Raw genomic sequence first — 18,612 nt, forward strand, 5'->3', positions numbered from 1 at the left:
TTGGAGTTTTAAAAGACCTTTTGAGGAGCTGCAAATTGGTACTTAAAGTACTCACTTATTTCACCAGCACTCCTTCAGCTGCAGTAACAGCCAAGAAGTGTCCACTCATGAAAGCAAACTAAATGATGCTATTCACTTTATGGTAGTTTATATATATATATATTTTTTTTTTTCATACATAGGGAGGGTTAGGGAAAATGATTTGGTAAACAGAGAAGAGGTAGTAAAAGCTTTGCGGAAGATGAAAGCCAGCAAGGCAGCAGGTTTGGATGGTATTGCAGTGGAATTTATTAAAAAAGGGGGTGACTGTATGTTGACTGGTTGGTAAGGTTATTTAATGTATGTATGATTCATGGTGAGGTGCCTGAGGATTGGCAGAATGCGTGCATAGAGCCATTGTATAAAGGCAAAGGGGATAAGAGTGTGTGCTCAAATTACAGAGGTATAAGTTTGTTGAGTATTCCTGGTAAATTACATGGGAGGGCATTGATTGAGAGGGTGAAGGCATGTACAGAGCATCAGATTGGGGAAGAGCAGTGTGGTTTCAGAAGTGGTAGAGGATGTGTGGGTCAGGTGTTTGCTTTGAAGAATGTATGTGAGAAATACTTAGAAAAACAAATGGATTTGTATGTAGCATTTATGGATCTGGAGAAGGCATATGATAGAGTTGATAGAGATGCTCTGTGGAAGGTTTTAAGAATATATGGTGTGGGAGGCAAGTTGCTAGAAGCAGTGAAAAGTTTTTACCGAGGATGTAAGGCATGTGTACGTGTAGGAAGAGAGGAAAGTGATTGGTTCTCAGTGAATGTAGGTTTGCGGCAGGGGTGTGTGATGTCTCCATGGTTGTTTAATTTGTTTATGGATTGGGTTGTTACGGAGGTGAATGCAAGAGTTTTGGAAAGAGGGGCAAGTATGCAGTCTGTTGTGGATGAGAGGGCTTGGGAAGTGAGTCAATTGTTGTTCACTGATGATACAGCGCTGGTGGCTGATTCATGTGAGAAACTGCAGAAGCTAGTGACTGAGTTTGGTAAATTGTGTGAAAGAAGAAAGTTAAGAGTAAATATGAATAAGAGCAAGGTTATTAGGTACAGTAGGGTTGAGGGTCAAGTCAATTGGGAGGTAAGTTTGAATGGAGAAAAACTGGAGGAAGTAAAGTGTTTTAGATATCTGGGAGTGGATCTGGCAGCGGATGGAACCATGGAAGTGGAAGTGAATCATAGGGTGGGGGAGGGGGCGAAAATCCTGGGAGCCTTGAAGAATGTGTGGAAGTCAAGAACATTATCTCGGAAAGCAAAAATGGGTATGTTTGAAGGAATAGTGGTTCCAACAATTTTGTATGGTTGAAAGGCATGGGCTATGGATAGAGAAGTGCGCAGGAGAGTAGATGTGCTGGAAATGAGATGTTTGAGGACAATATGTGGTGTGAGGTGGTTTGATCGAGTAAGTAATGTAAGGGTAAGAGAGATGTGTGGAAATAAGAAGAGCGTGGTTGAGAGAGCAGAAGAGGGTGTTTTGAAATGGTTTGGGCACATGGAGAGAATAAGTGAGGAAAGATTGACCAAGAGGATATATGTGTCGGAGGTGGAGGGAACGAGGAGAAGAGGGAGACCAAATTGGAGGTGGAAAGATGGAGTGAAAAAGATTTTGAGTGATCGGGGCCTGAATATGCAGGAGGGTGAAAGGCGGGCAAGGAATAGAGTGAATTGGATCGATGTGGTATACTGGGGTCGATGTGCTGTCAGTGGATTGAATCAGGGCATGTGAAGCGTCTGGGGTAAACCATGGAAAGTTGTGTGGGGCCTGGATGTGGAAAGGGAGCTGTGGTTTTGGGCATTATTGCATGACAGCTAGAGACTGAGTGTAAACGAATGGGGCCTTTGTTGTCTTTTCCTAGCACTACCTCGCACACATGAGGGGGAAGGGGATGTTATTTTCATGTGTGGCGAGGTGGCGATGGGAATGAATAAAGGCAGACTGTGAATTGTGTGCATGTGTATATGTATATGTCTGTGTGTGTATATATATGTGTACATTGAAATGTATGGGTATGTATATTTGCGTGTGTGGACGTGTATGTATATACATGTGTATGGGGGTGGGTTGGGCCATTTCTTTCGTCTGTTTCCTTGCGCTGGCCTCGCAAACGCGGGAGACAGCGACAAAGCAAAATAGATAAATGAATAAATAAATAGATATAAATTCATACTATTCGCCATTTCCCGCGTTAGCAAGGTAGCGTTAAGACCAGAGGACTGAGCCTTTCAGGGAATATCCTCACTTGGCCCCCTCCTCTGTTCCTTCATTAGGAAAACTAAAAAAGAGAGGGGAGGATTTCCAGCCCCCCGCTCCCTTCCCTTTTAGTCGCCTTCTACGACACGCAGGGAATACGTGGGAAGTATTCTTACTCCCCTATCCCCAGGGATAAAATAGATATAAATAGATATACATATTCACCATTTCCCACATTAGTGAGGTAGTGTTAAGAACAGAGGACTGAGCCTAAGAGGAAAAAATGTTCACTTGGTCCCCTTCTCTGTTCCTTCTTTTGGAAAAGTAAAAACTGGAGGGGAGGATTTCCAGCCCCCCACTCCCTCCCCTTTTCGTTGCCTTCTACGACACGCAGGGAATACGTGGGAAGCATTCTTTCAACCCCTATCCACAGGGATATATGTAACAATATTCACATGCACAGGGTTTACTAGTCACTTTAATGGTTTGTACAGTCTATTGCAGTCGAATTATGAATTGATAATTGTAGTAGAGCCATATTACTGAAAAATTTGAAATGGTAAAACATCATGACAAAAAAAAAAAAATCTATCCATAATCAATATTCATTGTGAATAAAAGATTACACCAAGAGTCTATATATATAACTATTCTTCTGTAGATTTCCACCTGACTTACTACACATTATGCACCCTTGATGGACATCCCATCAGAAGAGACATTTATTTATGTCTTTCTGACAACTTCTCTTCTGTTGACACTTTCTCGCTGTATCAGTTCTGATTTTAGATACATTGTATATATCATCATACTTCTTCCATCCAGTGAAGGATTAGATCAAGCACTCTATCATGCAGAATTCTTGAACTTTAACCTGAATATTTACCCATTCACAAAAACTGTGCTCTTCAAATTTCCCTTGCTTCCATCTGCTTCAGCTTCCTCCTGTCCTCATAATTATTTCAGAATACACCAACCTTTAATAAGTTTTCATTCAAGTTGAAATTACACTATTTCTTGATCTCAAGAAAAAAAGTAATTTCCCACTACTCGTATTGACTTGACATTTTCCATCACCCATAAAAGCAATTTACTTCCCAAATCTATTTCCCTCTGCAGTGTTATCTGCTCATCCAAGTGTTGTAATACATTCTAAGGTGTTCATTATCAATGCACATTTTGCTGTCTTTATTATCAAATGTGCATTGCGTTGAATGATACTTCATACCTGCACTGTTTACGCATGTCAGTAAGCCAAGTTATACATTCAACTTTTTCCTGAATCATTTCATTTGATGCAACAGTAGTGTGTTAATATCATTGTATATTTGTCACAGGAAAATTTAAGATATTTATTTCACAAGTGGACTGCTATGTATGTTACATTTTCCATCCTTATGTGTATATATGTACCTCTTGTCAATTATTCCCACTTGCATGAGGTGGATTAACTGCATTCCAGCTCGCACTCTGTGGAATTGATAATTCGTAATGGGTTCTATACAGAAATACTCACAGGATCAGGAAGGGTGAGGATGCCCCTCAACTCCTTAGCAGTAAACTTCCTACTCTTCTTGTATTATGATGATTAAATCTGGGGAGGAAGAATGTGACATCAGGATAGGTCTGTGGAATTTATAATTCGTAATGGGTTCTATACAGAAATACTCACAGGATCAGGAAGGGTGAGGATGCCCCTCAACTCCTTAGCAGTAAACTTCCTACTCTTCTTGTATTATGATGATTAAATCTGGGGAGGAAGAATGTGACATCAGGATAGGTTAGATGTATAGACCAGTTGTGTATTTATGTATGTGGCATTAAGGGATCTGTGGAAAGCATATGCCACAGGTGACAGAGAGGCTTAGTGGAAGTTGTATGAAAGTGGTAAATGGAAAGTGACTTCAGAAAGTAAGGCAAGTGTTTGAGTTGGAAGGGAGGAGATGAGTGGCTGTCAGTGCAGGTGTACGTGTGTCAAAAAAGTTTAATGTTACCATGGTTATTTAAACTTTATGGATGGAATGGTAAGGAAGGTGAATGCATGGATGTCAAGATAAGGGCAGGTCTACAGCGTACTGAAGGTGTGGATGCATAGGAAGTATCTCTGCTGCTATTTGCAAATGACGGTTCTAGTGGCAGACTCCTAAGAGAAACTTCAGAAGCTGGTGGCAGCTTGGGAGGGTGTGTGAAAGGGAACCAGTTAGCTTGGGTGTGCACTTGAATGGAGAGACTTTGGAGGAAGTGAAGTGTTTAAGTTACATGAGTGGACATAACAGCTGAGGGAAGCCATAGGGGAAGAAGGTCCTGGCTGCATTGAGAAATGTTTGGAAAGAGGTCACTATCTATGAGGGCAGGTGATGGGCTTGCTTGATAGTACAGTAAATTTGAAGGCTTTGTATGGCTGCAAGGCATAGGCTGTATGTGATGAAAGTATGGAAGAAGGTGAATGAGTTGGAAAAGAAATAGTATAATAAGTTATCTGAAGAGGATTAAGATTTGAAAAAATGAGAGAGGTGTGGTTGTGGGTATATGTTTGAAAGAGCTGAAGAGTACGTGTACTAAAATGATTTAGATGTTTCTAGGATGACAGAGCATAAATATGTCAGAAGTGGAGGGGAAAAGCAGAAGGGGGAGACTGAATTTGAGGTCGAAGGATCAAGTGAAAAAGTTTTAGGGGCCTAAACATGGAAGAGGATGTATGGCATGTATGGGATAGAATGATATACAAGGTGCAACGAACTTAGTGGATGGAACCAGGGCATATGAAGTGATTGGAGGAAACCACTGAAAGGTCAGTGGATGTGAGTAAATGAGGCCTTTTCTCATCTTTTCCATGTGCTACCTGATGGGAAATGGCAAACAGTTATTAACAAAATGACATATCTCCTGCATGTCATAAGAGGTTACTTAGGGGCAGGAGTGGGGAACTGGAAACCATGTACCTGTTATTATCCATTTCAAAGAAACTAGTAAGAGTCAAGCTTGGATTTCTCCCTGAAACGGGCTAGAGTGTGTAAAGCTGGAAACACTCAGGCTAGTGCGTAAACCCTGAACGCTCAGGCTAGGGTGTCTTAAAATGTGCATGGATAAAGGGAGAGATCGGCGCTGTTTGATGAGGGAAACCTGGATGTACTCCAGGCAGAGTCAATTTTCACCGGTAATCATTTCACCGATGACACATGATCAGATACCCTTACGTGATCCTTGGCGCCTCCAGCAGATGTCCTAGAGGACGCTCGGATCGTCATCTTGAATCCCCCGACGACCGCCAAATATCAGACAATAAGAGCCACCACCTTCCTGCGGGTCACTGACGCTGCCAGGAACCTACAGAAGGATCAGCTCCTCGCCAGCTCTGGTATGGGCCTTAGAACACCATCTCAGGTCCTCTTTCAAATGAAGAGGCTGTGGCAGACTCCCGACGGCCATTGTCCTCCTGACACTGTTGTGTTTACGACGGTTACCTCGGCCACACCTCCGTCCAACCATACTGTCATAGCTGATTGGCTCTACCAGGTCTACGCACGACAGTCTCTCTCCGTGTCCAGCCTCGCATCCTCTTGACTCCCTGCTGGGTCCTCCACACTCCCAGTCGACGGCGCAACCCAGTATGAACATACACCCCCCAACCACCCCATTCAGTCGCCTTTCGGACCTCCTCACTAAGTTCGACACTTCCCTATAACACGTAACCAGCAGGTCCTCCTCACGGAACCCCACCTCGACGCCCCACAATGCCTGGCCACTCATCACGTCCCTACTTCTATCACCTGACTCACGTACCGCGAGCTCACAAATGTGACACTCCCTCCCCCTTGTAGCTGGTCGGGAAACAGCGCCCGCAGGAGCTATTGACGGCCAGTCCTCCCTGAGTGCTCCACTGCTGGATGTACCCGACCTTTTCGCTGGCCGCCGTTTCCTCATGTATACAGGAGCGGACGTACATGTAATTCCACCATCAGCATAGCCAACTCCGCCGTACTTCGACAACGGCACCTCTACACCCATGTTCGGCCGGACGCCTTTCGCGCTAGACCCAAACCTGTAGCAGACGTGCCAGTGGGTCCTCGTAGCTTGGCAAGGTCCACCAACCCGACACAAGGTATGATCTCCCGGTGCATCCTGAACCTCCCCGGTGGACACGAGGAACCACAAGCCTGCAGCCCTCCCACAGACACCCCTCCGGCACCCCCAGATCGCTGCCACATTCACCCCGACAGTACCAGGACCACGCGCTAGACCACCAGGACCACGCACCTGACCACCAGGCCCATGCATCAGACCCCCTTCCATTTCCACCTGCGGTCGATGATCTGGGGTCTCCCTATAGTACAGTGGATTTCGACCTAGATGGCTACATCAAACACACACACACACTCACCGGACGCTGTGTCCGCTACACAGACGGTGAACTGTTATGACAGAAGAGGTGAATATCGTACCTCTCCACTCCCCACCATCGCTGGACGACCAGCCGACTGTACCACCTGCCTTATCAACATCCAAGCCTTAATCTCATGGGGGAAAAAAAACAAAAACAAAAGAGGAAGGGGTGTAGGCGACCCAATTCGCTCCACAGAGTATCGCCTTCATGACGCCGCCTTGACTGGGTGGCACCATACGACCCACACCTGACTGACAATCTCCGGAAAAATGTGTTTGATAACCTAACCTGCCGCTGCACCTGCAGTGTTAATCCCTAATACTCCTCACACTAGGTGTTCGGACGTGGCAGATCAAAAGTTACTACCACTGTAGTGCTCCAGTGAAAAAAACAGATGAACCTAACGATTTTCATGGACTCTCAAGTCCACCAGTTTGGGGAGAGGTTAGAAGCTTGCGACACTTGGCTTCGACGTCTCTTATTATCCTTTGGGAATAGGTTCTCTTCAGCTATCCTTCGAGACCGCATGAATGAATGAGTGATGAGAGGAAAGTCCCTTCCAAGGAGGGGGAGCTTAAAGGAAGTGAATTTTAGTACAAGGTACAAAGCCAGGGCTCGACCCAGTGTGCTCTGGGTTGTTAAGTTAGTAAGGACAGAGCTGGTGAGTGGAGGGGGGAAGGAAAGGGTAGGTTTTCTTCTTTTTTTTTATAAGGGTGGGTATAGGAGGAGAGGGATTATATCTGACGATAGACACTGATTTTGCCATGATGTTTCCTGTACGGATTTAGTTATAGGGTCTATAAGAGTTTCAGCCTTTGTTTCAATAAATGGGTTATGGAGAGTGTCCAGGTGGAATACTAAATAGATGGTTTGGATTATTTATTCCTAAGAGATTGTCGAAGAATACTATTTAGGAATGATGGTGGGAGTTCAAAGAGCTCCACTTGTTTTTCATAAAGCTTTCTGCAACAGATGTTCAGTGAGGCAGTCGCGTTCTCTCTCTTGGAGTTCTGTGTTCCTAATGAACTCGTGCCCTTTGGTGTGGCTGCGAGTTCAAGAGCTGAAGGGGAGTAAGTTACTAAAGGACGTATCAATGCTTTGTAGAGATGCAATTTTGTTTTTAAATTTTGCCTCTTTGAATCTATACGCTTTCATGAGCTCTGCTCTCTCGCAAATAGTCGCTCTTGATTGGATGTGACAGTTCATTCGCAACTGAACGTCGTAATTTACGCCTACTACAGTGTTGGTTCGTGAGACGGCATGGGTAAATGACCTGAACCTCACCGCCTCTTATATACCCGGGCATCACAGAAGGAAGGAAATCAAGCAGTAACTTGTGACATTACACACACACACACACACACACACACTTTACTAGCGCCTTGATGTCTCTTACCAGGACGCTGACCCAGAGCGGCCACTGTGGTGTCTTCTTCGTCGGTAGCATTCATCCCTTATGACCTGGACTCTTTAAAACCTTCACAACGTAATCCTGCACCACCAGTAGCTCATTGCCCTCTGTTACTTCACCTTAATACATCTGTCCAATAAAGTCCTATTGCTGTAAAAGGTGTTTCTGTGACCGTCTCAGCTTACAACACTCCAGTCATCCAACCCAGACCACACGACCACACTCCCACGTACTTAAACATACGTAGTGGACGATTTAAGAATATTGTCAAAAAAGAATTCAGAGAGAGAGAGAGAGAGAGAGAGAGAGAGAGAGAGAGAGAGAGAGAGAGAGAGAGAGAGAGAGAGAGAGAGAGAGAGACTTACTTTTGAGATATGTGATGAAATATGCAGAGATATATGTAATCTCTCATGCATATGCTAGAGTCTAATGCTATTTCCCCTGGCTTGTATTAAGAAGAGGACACACACAAGGGGATGGGAATGGAGAATATCATGTTAAAGATTATCATATCAATGCAGTGTGCCTTTAACGAAGAAAGATGTAGGCTTACTACACTAGAGCAGAATATATTCAAGAAAGCTACATTCAGTCCTGGTGCAGGATAGATGCTATAATCATTAATACTATTACGTTAACGGAATGCATAAACGAGGCTGTTCAACTTTGGAAGGAATATAAACAAAATTAGGTTGTGGATGTGGTCCCTTTTTTATTTTGAGAATAAAACTGAAATCTGAATCTGGCAAACTGATCTCGGAGTGACCATCTCTCGCGCCCTTCCTAACTACTCTAACCTCTCCATTTTAAAATCTTTGAGGGTATCCTCGATTTTATGCCTTATACAGAGTTTTTCTAATTTTTTCATATATAGGAATTATATATCAATATCTAGCATGAGAACAACCGCCTCTGAATCACAGTTTTGTAACCAGAAACACAGCGCTGATCTCTGCTTCATACGTTTGCAGACATGAGAAAGATATTATGAATGTCTAAAAAAAAAAATAATTAGTATATGAGAGAAATTTTGATAAAAAAAAAGTTGATTTCTACTTAAATAGGAAGAGAATGTTGTTTCAAATGACAGGTATCCGTCTGGCCAGGCCTCAGCTGGTCGGATGTCAACAACGCCATCACCTTCCCATCTAGACGCCTTGGAACCCTGCCACTGGGGACATAATTACGGATTTTGGAACCCATTCCTGCTGGAGAAAGATCCGAGAATCTCAACTACCTTCTGTGAGGACCCTTAGTGCTGTTAGGAGGGTTGTGATTGACGTAGCGAAAAAACGGCGACGAGTGACGCCTTTACTTGAAGGGCGTCGCGAACGCTGCCTCAGTTTCCGTGTTGGCCAGGGATTCATCTTGGATAACCCAATTCAACATGTGTGGAGGGCTACCAAGGACCCACCTTGAATGAAAAGAAAAGGGACTGGGTAGAGCGACTCGTTGTCTGTCATTATTGGAATTTAAAGACCGTGGTCGCTGATGGGCGCCATGAGGGAAGGGTAGGCTGAACGGCAGCCCATAATACACAATGTAGGAGCTAAGGGAAAGTGTAGTACAGAACGTGAACTATGGGGTAGCATAGGACTCAGTTCTCTACTTGTGGTTGTTGTAAGGGACTCGGTTCTCTGCTTGTGGTTGTAGCAAGGGGGAGAGGAAGATGAAGGATCAAGATTATATTAAGGGTGGCAGTGAATATGAGGACTCTGACGTCAGTCTAGGGGACAGTACTCAAGAACTTTTGATACTTAGGCTGCCATATCAAAGAATTTCTTTGGCCAGCTTGTCAACTTTTCCAGATAAAAGTCGCCATGACTGCACAAAAGACCTTACGCCCTCATACCATCAATGATTTGGTTATTCAGTTTTAATGATTCATTTCAGATTTTCAAACAATATTGACCTAAAGGAAATCATAGTTAGTCAGCACGCACCATCAGGATTGGAGCCCAAACTTCCATTCCAGTATATGCTCATACCACTGTAAAGAGCCAAGCGTAGACAAAATTGGTCTGATTGTTAAACTGAGTCAGGGATCAGTTTGAATGAGATTCAGAATGTTTTTGAATTACCCACAGATAAAGTATGTACAAACCATGCAAACAAAAGTGCATTTACTGATCCATTAAGCGGTAAATGGTTGAGCGTATATTAAGGATACACTGGGTAAATTTCTTCAAATTTTCTTTTGAAGATTATGTGCATATTAAAGAAAGTAAGATTTGAAAGAAGTTTGTATATCTGATTTGCCATGAGAAATAATGGCATATTTTTACTTCCAAATCTCATTGTAGAATTGGCTAATTGATTTTACAGAAGGTGGCTCTCTGAACTTTGTGAATTCTTTTGACTCTGCTGCAGCGGCAAATGTAAATAGCACTAATGAAAAATTTTGTTAAGTCAAATTACAGGAAAGTTGTTACTGAAAGAAAGAAAATTCAAATTTTCACACCCATTTCAGTATATCTGAAGTGAACATGCTGTAATATAATCTTTTTGCACAGACAAACCATATTCTCTGCTTTTGGTGGAAGATTTCTCCTGTTTGTCTCATAATCATACATCTCTTGCATTATATTGATATGTACATACTTTTTTTTATTTTAGTTCTGTTGGGTACAAAAGAAAGAAAACAGCCCAACGACAGATGCCAGTCAGTTGAAGCTACATTTGTCTCTGCATTTAAAATCAGGATGGGCCACCTCCTGATCCATCAAAATCAGATCATGCTTACCATCTAAAATTTTCTTCAAGAAAGCTGCAGGATAATTTTCTCAAATTATTGAAGGATAAAAGGGGCCCTCACTGCTCAGGTGGTTTCCTCGGTCTGGTTACTGTGATCTTATGTTGGCACCAATTTGACAACAATTAAAACTCAGTCTAGTCTTTTTTTTCTTGAGATCAAAGAATCGTAAAGATATGAACTGTGATAAAGCTTAGTTTTTAGTCTCATCCATTCCTCGACTATTTACTCTTAAAATCAATATGAAATGTTGATCAAGGTGAGTTCTGTTGGTAGTAACAATAGAGCTAATATATTCTTAAGCTTGTAAACCTCATTGCAAAGTAGAGCTGGAAGTCAGAGGATATAAAGGATTAAGCAAATGAAGGTGAATAAAACAAGGTTGAGTTTAGGTTTCCACAGTTGATGTCTCTTATCAGTTATATACCTTAGTTGAGCTTAGATATTGCTATGGGCCTGTTAATTCAAAAACAGAGTTTTATTGAGTTTATTCAACTTGATATCATATTTTAAAGATTTATGATAGACATTTTATTTAACAGGAGGGTCCAACAAATATGGCAATGAACAGTAATGGAACTCGTAGAAAAAGGGGTAGGCCAAGGAAAAAACCAAAGATTGAAGAGGAAGAGCAGATGTCATATGAGGTTAGTGGTGTAAGCTATTTTCAGAATATCACATGAAATTCATTACAGTTTATGAATGTGAGCAAGGGTGATTCACTATCACATCACTATTCTTTTTTGGTTATGTACATTGTTAATCTAAATTTTCCTGAAAATTTATTCTTATATTTGAGGTGGTTTGATCGAGTAAGTAACGTAAGGGTAAGAGAGATGTGTGGAAATAAAAAGAGCGTGGTTGAGAGAGCAGAAGAGGGTGTTTTGAAATGGTTTGGGCACATGGAGAGAATGAGTGAGGAAAGATTGACCAAGAGGATATATGTGTCGGAGGTGGAGGGAACGAGGAGAAGAGGGAGACCAAATTGGAGGTGGAAAGATGGAGTGAAAAAGATTTTGTGTGATCGGGGCCTGAACATGCAGGAGGGTGAAAGGAGGGCAAGGAATAGAGTGAATTGGAGCGATGTGGTATACTGGGGTTGACGTGCTGTCAGTGGATTGAATCAGGGCATGTGAAGCGTCTGGGGTAAACCATGGAAAGCTGTGTAGGTATGTATATTTGCGTGTGTGGACGTATGTATATACATGTGTATGGGGGTGGGTTGGGCCATTTCTTTCGTCTGTTTCCTTGCGCTACCTCGCAAACGCGGGAGACAGCGACAAAGCAAAAAAAAAAAAAAAATTTATTTCATTGATAGAAAATATTGTTTGGGCTTATGGAGTGGATGAGTGAAAAGTGACTTACTTAGAGCATATATGTCAGAATTTGAGGGAGCAAGAGGGAGGGGGGGAAATGAGAAGATTGAAGGATGGAGTGAAAGAGGCTTTGAGGAATTAGGGGTTTGAACTTGCAGGAGGATGAGAGGCTTGCATGGTATAGAGTGAAGTGGAAGTGTAATATGCATTGGGCAATATACTGTCAGTGGGCTGCACAAGGGCCTATGAAGTGAAGGGAGGAAACCTTGGAAAGGGTTGTGAGACATGGCTGTGGATAGGTCGCTTTGGTTTAGGTGCATTATACAAAACAGTCAGTGAGTGGATATAAACAAATGAGGCTATACTTTGTCTGTTCCTGGCTCTTCCTTGCTGTGTAGGGAATGGTGAACTAGTATAAAAAAAAAGATGATAAGGGAACCTTAGAATTGATGGTCATCAAATTATGACATATCCTTGAACCTGATTAGATATCCTACCAACTTGAATGGGTAGGCAGTTAGTGTAGTTTGTTAGTTTTTTAATTTGACTATCAGTCTGATATTAGTCTAAGTAGTATATGAAAATATTTGAAGCTTACATCACCAAATCAAGTATACAAACTGAATTTGGACGTTTATAGATATGTATATTTACCAAGTCTTCCTCCACAAGGTTATGCAGTGAGTGAAAAGTCACCATTGGTGAGGCTGTATCGTTATGAATGCAGGCTTGTTAAAGAACTTCTTGCACCAAAGGAATCTATCATTTCCTCGCTACTGGAAGTAGTACAATTTTGGAGCTGCAGGAGCTCCTGGAGTAAGTCCAGGGTCCTATCAAGGAAGGGATTCAGGGGCAAATATGAGTGAGGTAATAAGTGACTATTTATGCATACTTACCTTCCAACCCCAGGAGTCCCTTCTGTCATTTTTTGAGCTCTTGTAGTGTTTGTTTTTTTTATGTGTGTCTATGTTGGGAGTGCATAATTCAGTTGAGCAGTAAGTGTTCAATGTCTTCATTGTAGCAATTGCATTGTGGGTATGAGGTGTCTTGTGACATGTTGAAATGATATTTGTAATGTCGGAGCAATTAATGGTGTCCAGGGCACATACAAGGAAAAAGTAATTCGTTTATGTCTTGGGAGTGAAGTTTTTAATGGTTTGTGTCTTGCGGGGTGGCATTTTATGATTGGGTTGGTAGGATGGCTATTTAGTGCTTGTTTGATCATTTTGACATGTAAGTTTTCCTTTTTGTGTTTGTTGGGGTGGATGGATCTTTACGTATGTATATGTTTGAGGTATGATGCAGGGGTTGATTTTTAATTTCTACATGGAATTGGTGATTAGATTTGGAAGGGTCCAGTGCTGTTGTAAAATTGATTGCCAAGCATGATGAGGTGGGAATGTATTGTTTTGTTTTGAGATAAAGGATCTTTGAGTGTAGGTTGTTGAAGTTTGAGGCAGGGGTGAGGTCTTTATTTTTGCTTGTGGATTGATGGTTGGTTGTGGAGTGATTTGGATGGGAGGGGTTATTCATTGCTTTTGCAGAGTATTAGGTGATAGGCATGTTGAGATAGGATTTATTGGATTTTTTTTTTCTTTTTGATAAATGGGGATTTTTAACCCTCAACCAAGCAAGTGGTCTCTCAGATGCTCTTAATGCTTTGCTTTTGGTATATTAATGGATTTTCATCCTTCAAGAGCTATTGTTTTGGCTTTGTCTTATGCATTCATACTTGATAATGATTTTTTTTTCCAGAATACTTTGTTGCTTTGATATGTTCGATGATATAATCTTGAAATGTCAGAAATGAATTTCTGGGCATTTTCACAATGTAGAACAAAACATATGTTGTACATAGTGAAACTTTGGATTGGCCTTGAATAGGATTTCTCCTTCAAAGGCTCTGTCTTCTGCTCTTGATACTATCTTGCTCACGCAGGAAATGGTGAACATGCATGAAAAAAAGGATCTAGAAGCTAGGAGTTTATGTTGATTTGATAGAGTTGTCAGAAAGGAAATTTTTTTCTGTAACCTAAGCACTCTAACTCCGAACTTTGACTGTAATCAAGCTAACATAATATTGTGATTAAATTTGGTGAATGACAGTTTCATTGTTAAATAACATGGTATCTTTTGACAGGAGCTGCAAGCAAAGGTACAAGTCTTAGAAGAGCACAACAAGAAATTAACTCAGTTACTTTCAAGGAGTCCAATGCAGCCTGCTGTTTTACAGGATGAAAAGTTAGAAAAGAGGAAGAATATAAAAAACATCGCATGGTGAGTTTTTCTTAAACTTTCAAATAATTTTGTGATGCTTCATGTTGAGTAGTTAGAGCAGTAAGATAAGGGAAGAAATAGGTTTATCTTTATATTTAAGGAAAAGTAGAGAGAGTTTGTGAGTATATGTGAGGCATTACAAGACAGTGCACTAAGCACCACTTACAAAATAGGGAGAAAATTGCTGCAAAAGCTTTTCACCTTTTAACCAATAGCAGCAGTATATATTTTTTTTCATGATTTAAGTGAACAGTTGAAAATTTATACACTAGATTTGGAAAGTAAATGTTAATAGGTATAATGTATTGTAATTCAGTCATAATCATGGATGTATGTTTGAAATTAACAGGCCAAAAGTTACTTGAATGATATGATATTTTTTCAGGAACTTAGATTTATAATGAAATATACTTTATGGCATTATTAAATTTAAAAGTTTTGGCTTTTTCAAAAGAAAATAAACAGTTATGAAATGCATGTGTCTGGGATCTCATGTAAACTCATTGCAGGTAGCCTTGTACTTACCCTTGTGTAATTATGTATTTGTTTAGTACAAGGAAGGAGTTTTACTTATGTGTGTGTGTGTGTTTTGGGGGGAGTAATTTATGGTAATTTATGTGGCTAAGAAGTGTCAACAGAGACCTTACCGAAGAGAGCCATGAGCTATGATTGTCCAACTATACAGCTGAGCTCAGTGGTGGAGTTGGCCTGTTGTGTTCCAAAGGTGAATACAGGTAACTTGTTGCTTCCCTATGAAAATTTTTACCAAGGACTTTCATTCCTGTTTATAGCCCCTCAGCTCACCAATTCCTTTGACCATGGGACAGAGAAGGGCTGGGGGATTATAGTGATGTAAATGATTGTCTATGATACTGATGGCACAGAAACTCATCTGTGGATTTAACATAGCTAAATTTTCTTTCATATTGTTTCTATTTCTTTCTGTGAGACTGAGAATACACTTCTACAACTTGGAAAAAAATGTTGTACAGGAGTAGACAGAAAACCTGTTTAGAGGTTAGAGAGTTTGAGTTTCAAAAGAACTAGAAAAACAACCCAGCTCAAAGAGAAACCAATTGCATGGTAGGAAGAGAAACTCAAGCAGTCAGGGTTAGGGTGGATGAATAGAAAATGTAGGAACAGTAATCACTCAGTGCAAATGATATGTTTGAAAAAATATGGGATAAGAAAACAGGATAGAGACTACAGTGCTGTATGGCATTGTTACAATAGTTAATGAGTGAATGAACAGGTGCTGAGGAAATAAGTTTCTTTGACAGAAATCACATGAGAAGGTTATTGAAAAGACTCTTTGAATGAAGTGATGTGTCGCAAGTGCATGGGTCAACAAGGAGGTAAGTCCACATAGGTTCCAATCTTGGTCATGGTAGCCAGTCCACAGTTAACCTGCCATTCATCCTCCCCTAGGGGCTGGTCAGTAAAATGGGTACCTAGCTTCGGCTAAGTTATATCTCTATATGTATGTATAGCATTAATGAGATGGCCTTTATAAGGGCATTCAGTTGCCATTGCCATCTCAGCTAACATAAAAAAGACAGTGCTGAGGATACCGGAGATGAATTGGAAAGACAGAGTGAAGCTAAGAAACATGTTACATGTTTTGGTTTAGATTATTTCATGTGCCCCACTCTTCCAGCTGTGAATGTAGGAAATGGTTCAAGTGTTACAAAAAAACAGTGTTTATTTATTTTTCTGAGCTGATTATTCTTTCTCTCGTGTGTAGTGAATTAGTCATTAAATTTGTGCCATCATGATTGTACATCTTCCATCCTGTAGTTACCCAAAAAGACAGGTGCTGCTGAAGATTGTTTACCTTAGATGGGATTACCAAAGCTGTGCTTCTCATGAAGAAATACAAAAGACTGTTGAAGATAAACTGTTGCAGGCTCTCCTGAGGATTGGCTTGATAGAGGCTCCCGAAACCTCAAAATTTCACAGGTAGGAAGCTGCTGACTCTACCTAGATCATGATAACATTGTAATGCCTCACTTATGCAGTACCTTCTATTCTCTTTAATAAATAAATAGAAATAAAAGAGTTTATCAGAATTTTGATTATGACTATATTTGCTTAAGCAGTAACATACCCATACATTTTTCTGACAGATCTGTTAAACAAGCAGTAACATACCCATACATTTTTCTGACAGATCTGTTAAACAAAAATAGTAGAAGGAAGAGTTATGAGAGTATGATGCATGCATTGTCTCTAGAGTGATTTCATCCTAGGATTTTTTCTATAATACTTTACCATATTTTTGATATGCTTTTCAGTGTAAACTTCAGATTTTCCTTACATCTGCTACCAATTCAGATTAGATTCGATACCTTTGGTAATTTTTTTATCACTAGTCTCAGATCTCATGAGTATGTGTCTTCTTATCATCATAGCTACCCAGCTGAACTTTATAAATTATTCCCATGAAAATGTATTAACCCTTTTGGTACTGTGGATGTCATTTTGCTGTTACATAGCTGGGTGCTATGACTCAATCTACTTACATAATTTCCTGTCAAAATTTAAATTTTGTATGCATTTTAGGCTCTCATTGCTAGTCATGGATAATTTTTCAAACAAAGGATTAGTTACTAGAGCTGTTTGGAGGCCTTAGTAACCCATTATGACTATGGTGGGTATTTGTGCAGCTTTTCTAGGGACTCGCTGAGTCTGTGGTGCTTGACACTGTTTTATCACCACACTCGAGCCACACCTACACCACCCTTACTTACAGTTGGCTGATTTGTTAGATAATAGATTTTTAAAAAGCTTTGAAAACTTCACTTTGAAATCATAAGAAAGAAAACTGTTTTCGATAATTTTTCTGCAATTATTACATAAATGACAAAATGGTTACGTAATGAAAGTTTATATAGCATGCAGAAGTTGGTTTTTTCTTTTTCTAATCTTTTAAGAAGTTTTTTTTTTTGCACCTTAAAAAAGATGTGCACTCAAGAAGCCAAGAAAAACACACCAAAAGTGTTAAGAAGATCCAGAGGTAAGTGCTAAGCACATGAGCAACTAATAAGCAAGCCAATGTTCCCATTTTGCTACATCATAATATAAAGAGAAGATTGAGATAATGTGTTTTTAGAAGTTATGACATTTTGTGACATGTTTTTTCTCTAAAGCAAAAGATCCAATTCTGCATCAAGCTTGGTCCCTGAGTTTGGAATGTTCTAGGTGTATAGTCACATATCTTCTTATTTAATTTTCTTTTGAAGCCATTTTCCACATGAAGCTCTTTCATCCTGGTAGCTTTCTTTTCTTTCTTCCTCATCCACCTGTGGATTGCTGGCATTCTTCCCACAAACAGAATCTCCCCTTGTCTCAGGTAACACTTGACAACACTTAGCTCACACAAATCATTGTTTGTAGCCCTAGATTTTCCTCTGGTGCACTTTGCACTATCTCCACCTTTTGGGAAAATGGAGGGAGCAATTGATGTAAGTAGTAGGTAGGAACATTAGACAGGAGCATTAGGTAGAAATATTCAGTAGAAGTAGTAGGTTGGAACATTAGGTAGATACATTAGGTAGAAGTAGTTGGTTGGAACATTAGTTAAGAGCCTCTGAAAACACTGTGCTAGAGTTGCCCTCTACCAATGGTCTGTTAAGGGTGAGGCACTGAAGGCTAGGAAGCAGTAGTGAAGCTCATCAATTATGGAGACACTTTTGCCGTGGCCACCTCCTTGAGAAGTTCCTAAAGGGAAAAGATGTCAGAGATGTAGATGGATAGATAGACTCTACATGGCTCTGTCTTTCGTCTTTGTGGCCCCAGGATTTGGAGTTAATGATTCCTGCCTTTTTTTCATCACAAAAACTTCCTTGGTTTCATTAAAAGCTAGATATTCCACATTCAGTTGACAACTTGGAGGCATTTTTGGACTCAGCAGTTGACATTTCTGGAGATAACAATTTTATCTATTCAGCTTCCTCTTTTGGATGCAAATATTGCCACACAAATATTGCGCTACCTCGCAAACGCGGGAGACAGCAACAAAGAAAAAAAAAAAAAAAAAAAATCAGACACATCATCCAGAAGCTCAAGCCATCACAAACACCCATGCACATGACAGCAAAGTGGACTTCGCTTACGTAAACCTGAGTTATTTCTCTCTGGAGGTGATTATTCTCAAAGGGCTGTGGGGCAGTACTGGCATTTCTTTCCACTTTTACCTGAGTTTGGATTCTGAGGACACACTAGTGCTTGGGGGTATGACAGG

General features: G+C 40.7%; 1 protein-coding gene across 9 annotated transcripts in view; it reads left to right on the forward strand.

Moving 5' to 3' along the window:
* Positions 1–9,126: 9,126 nt before the first annotated feature.
* Positions 9,127–18,612, forward strand: part of LOC139749588 (uncharacterized) — a 30,007-nt gene continuing 20,521 nt past the window's right edge. The window contains exons 1-5 of one of the 9 annotated variants that reach the window (XM_071663669.1): positions 9,129–9,266; positions 10,641–10,846; positions 11,319–11,423; positions 14,233–14,369; positions 16,167–16,328. In XM_071663669.1, the coding sequence (XP_071519770.1) occupies positions 11,334–11,423; positions 14,233–14,369; positions 16,167–16,328 (389 nt within the window). In that variant the 5' untranslated portion in view covers positions 9,129–9,266; positions 10,641–10,846; positions 11,319–11,333. Of the gene's footprint in view, positions 9,267–9,383; positions 9,536–10,640; positions 10,847–10,875; positions 11,144–11,318; positions 11,424–14,230; positions 14,370–16,166; positions 16,329–18,612 lie in introns of those variants that run through there. The other 8 variants (XM_071663667.1, XM_071663668.1, XM_071663666.1 and 5 more) reach the window with 8 other exon arrangements.

The sequence above is a fragment of the Panulirus ornatus genome, chromosome 7 (genome assembly GCF_036320965.1).
Source record: "Panulirus ornatus isolate Po-2019 chromosome 7, ASM3632096v1, whole genome shotgun sequence".
In the NCBI taxonomy this organism is placed as follows: domain Eukaryota; kingdom Metazoa; phylum Arthropoda; class Malacostraca; order Decapoda; family Palinuridae; genus Panulirus; species Panulirus ornatus.